At 34.7% G+C, this 3995-nt stretch overlaps 1 protein-coding gene across 1 annotated transcript in view; it reads left to right on the top strand.

Moving 5' to 3' along the window:
* The first annotated feature begins 3074 nt into the window (after positions 1-3074).
* The window catches only part of FGF2 (fibroblast growth factor 2), a 77502-nt gene continuing 76581 nt past the window's right edge, over positions 3075-3995 (top strand). Inside the window, 1 exon segment of the mRNA XM_045552640.1 lies at positions 3075-3195. Coding sequence (XP_045408596.1) covers positions 3075-3195 — 121 coding nt within the window.

Raw genomic sequence — 3995 nt, 5'->3', positions numbered from 1 at the left:
ATCCATGAAGGTTGGAATCAATGTCTTCCAAACTCCTAGTAATGCTGATATTTTGACCTCCTTCCATGAATCACAAATATTCTTAATGGCATCTAGAATGGTGAGTCCTTTCTAAAATGTTTTCAATTTACTTTTCCTAGAGCCATCAGAGGAATCTCTGTCAGCTAACCTTATGAAATTTATTTCTTAAACAGTAAGACTTGAAAGTCAAAATTACTCCTTGACACGTGGCCTGCAGAATAGATGTTGTGTTAGCAGGCATGAAAACAACATTAATCTTCTTGTACATCTCTGTCAGAGGTCTTGGGTGACTAGGTGCATTGTCAATGATCTTTTAAAAGGAATCATCTTTTCGAAGCAGTAGGTCTCAACTGCAGGCTTAAAATATTCTGTAAGCCATGCTATAAATATATGTGCTGTCATCCAGGCTTAGTGTTTCCATTTATAGAGCACAGAGTGGATCTAACATAATTCTTAAGGGCCCTAGAATTTTCAAAATGGTAAATGACCAATGGCTTCAACTTGAAGTCACCAGCTGGAATATATTAGCCCCTAACAAGAGAGTCAGCCTGTTTTTTGAAGCTTTGAAGTCAGCTTTGACTTCTCCTCTCTAGCTATGCAAATCCTCGATGGCATCTTCTTCCAGTAGAAAGCTGGTTCATTTACATTGAAAATCTGTTGGTTACTGTTGCCACTTTCCTCCGTGATCTTAGCTAGATCTTCTTGATAACTTGCTTAGCTTCTCCATCAGCATTTGCTGCTTCACCTTACACTTTTATGTTACAGAAAAGGCCTGTTTCCTTAAATCTTATGAAGCAAACTCTGCAAGCTTCCAATTTTTTTCTGCAGCTTTCTCACCTTTCTCAGCCTTTATAGAATTGAAGAGAGTTAGGGCCTTACTCTGGATTAGGCTTTTGCTTAAGGGAATGCTGTGGCTAGTTTGATCCTTCTATCCAGACTATTTAACTTTTGGCATATCAGCAATTAGGCTGTTTTGCTTTCTTATCATTTATGTATTCACTGGAATAACACTTTCAATTTCCTTCAAGAAAATGTTTCCTTTGCATTCACAATTTGGCTCTTTGGCACAAGAGGCCTAGTTTCAGCCCATCTTGGCTTTTGACATGCCTTGTTCACTAATCTTAATCATTTCTAGCTTTTGATTTAAAATGAGAGCTGTGCAACTCTTCCTTTCACTTGAACACTTAGAGGCCATTGCAGAATTATTAATTAGCCTAATTTTATATTGTTGTGTCTTAGGGAATAGGGAGACCTGAAGAGAGGGGAAGAGATGGGGGAACAGTCACTTGGTGGGGCAGTCAGAACACACACAACATTCATAGATTAAGTGGACTGTCTCATACGGGCATGGTTTGTGGCATCCCAAAACAATTACAATAGTAGTATCAAGAATCACTGACCCTAGAACACTGTACCAGATATAATAATAATGAAAAAGTTTGAAATATTGTGAGAATTACCAAAATGTGACACAGAGACAGGAAGTGAGCTCATGTTGTTGGAAAAATGGTGCTGATAGACTTGCTCAATGTGGGTTGCCACAAACCTTCAATTTGTGAAAATTGCAATATCTGCGAAGCACAATAAAGCAAAGTGCAATAAAATGAGATATGTCTGTATTCAGTTTCTCTGCCCTGGTAACTTCAACTTCAATTTTCTGTTCTGTTTTACCATGATTTTTTGAAAATAAACATGCAAGAAAATCACCAAAAATAAACTGTCATCATTTTCCATTTTTCTAACTTCAAGGAGGTGCTGATTGCTCCCTTTTTTTTTTTTTACAGTGTTTCTAATGTACCAGAGGGGATTTTCTGATTCTTAAAAGTTATAACAATACCTGAAATTTCAGTATTTTTGTCTTTTTTCTCTAAATCACAAATTAATCTTATGTACCTTCCTCAAGAATTACTGATAGTTTGTATTCTGATTAAGACAGTAATATCTATGCACAAAAAATTGACAGAAAGCTAGTGTTCGGACCCATTATCAGGAAAAAAGAAAAAGGAGAAATCTACATTTTCTTTTTCCCCCTATTTCTATAGTAAATATGGCAAGAAGTTCCTTAACGCCTTTAGAGAAGAAAAAGAAAAGTGAAGTTCAAAAAAAGAAAAAAAATGGATGCTGCTTAAGCTCAGAAGATTCTTGACTTTGATGAAGTTGTAATATAAACAGTTTAGGGGAAAATGAGATTTAAAAGCAATTTTAAATGTTGGAAAGCAAGGAGCATTTCCATAAGAGTACTTTTGGAGTGTATACCTATGCCAGTTCCTGCTTTTAAAGCAAATCTAAAGCCTTCCATTACGAGTCCCTTAGCCTACCTGGCCTATTCTTAAGGAACTTGTTACCAAATGAACATTTTATATCTATTTCCCAGCTAATTATTTTTCTTCTTGCCTTATTACAAAATTTAACAAGTTATTTCTTCTAGTTTCCACATTTGAAACCCTTTCTAGTAAATATGATTGTTGTAAAGATAAAAGAAACTATATAAAAATTATTTTAAGTATACAAAGAATCACATAAATATAAGCTGAATATTATTATGAAACCCACATTGTGATACATAACTTTTCTCCTTTTGTTTTAATTTTTCTCCTTTATCCCATACTATTTTTTTAATAATCAAAACTGCTATGTTGGAATTAAAATGTTATTCAGTTAGGTTGAAAATATTAAACATTTTTGGTTTGAGTTTTCAGTAAAACTAACAAAAATGGTCTACATTACAAATTTTCACTCTAGATTGAGGCTGGTGTGTTTAAAAAAAGATGAGAAATCACAATCTAAATATTCCATTTTCTAAAAAGTAGTTTTTCTCCTCAGTTTTCAATGCTTAATGAGCCACTTCTTTGTTCTTGTTGTCATCAAAACTGCCACAAAATTAAAATTCCGTAGAATGGTAAACATCCCTCAGAAATCTCATCTTTTACTTGAAGGTAATTCAAGCTGTTACAAATGTCATTTAACGTGAAACAAAACAGTGGCCATGATGAATTATCTTCTTAGTGTTTATAAACAAAAATCTCTTTTGGGGAACAGGGTGTGTGTAAAAGATGGTAAAGAAAACAAGAACAAATTGTCAGATGTCTGCACGCACAGGGAGTGTGGTCGTGTTTGGCTTGTGTCGCAGTCCTAGGGGGCTCTGCTTAGAAGAGCTGCTGCAGCAAGCCTACGGTTTGTGTATTAAACATGCAAAAAGGAAAAGCCAACACCTGAAATGTAGTCAACGTCTAGTAATCTGCATGCTCATGAGATTTTTTTCCCTAGTTTATCAAAAAATGTTTCACATCAGTCTGGAGTTCTGTTTTACTCCTATGCCGCTTTCCCTGACCATTGCCTCATTTTTTATTATTAGCCTAAGTAAAAATAAGAAGGAAAGAAGAAAACCCATTTGTTTTTAAACCAGAATGCATTGCAAACAAAAAAAAGATTTGGGAGTTAGCTATAGTTCATGTCTTTAGGATGGATAATCACAAGGACTCCTAGGTCAGAGAATACTAAACGAAACAGAGACACGTGCACAAAACAGACCTATTTCACTGTTCGTCATTGGTCCTTAGTCTGTCCTCACTCGGTTTTTGCTTATATGAAGGAAACCAATGTGGAAGAGCCAATGCCAATAAAAGAATGTTCTACATTCTTCATAATATCCTTTCCTCTAAGGATCCTTTTTTTCCTAAAGGTTAGTCATTTTGTTCCTTTCACCTTTAAAAATTCATCAAGGTGAACTTACTCTTGAATCCACATTGAGGTCAAGTGTTGACATATAATGATTCATTATCTAATGATTCTTTTAAATGGCTTTTTCTTTATGCCTTGCTCTTTCCTTGACTGCCTGCTTTGAGTAGGTATTAAAGAGGGAGGCACTTAACTAGGAATTGAGATAAAGACTTTTAAATGGCACAATCTCCATATTTTATGCAAAAGGTTTTATTTTTTGTGGGTAATTATTTTTAATAATACTAAAAATTTTC

The sequence above is a fragment of the Lemur catta genome, chromosome 5 (assembly GCF_020740605.2).
Source record: "Lemur catta isolate mLemCat1 chromosome 5, mLemCat1.pri, whole genome shotgun sequence".
Taxonomy (NCBI): Eukaryota; Metazoa; Chordata; class Mammalia; order Primates; family Lemuridae; genus Lemur; species Lemur catta.
Note: the sequence above shows the minus strand (reverse complement) of the source record. Positions and strands in the feature narration are given on the sequence as shown.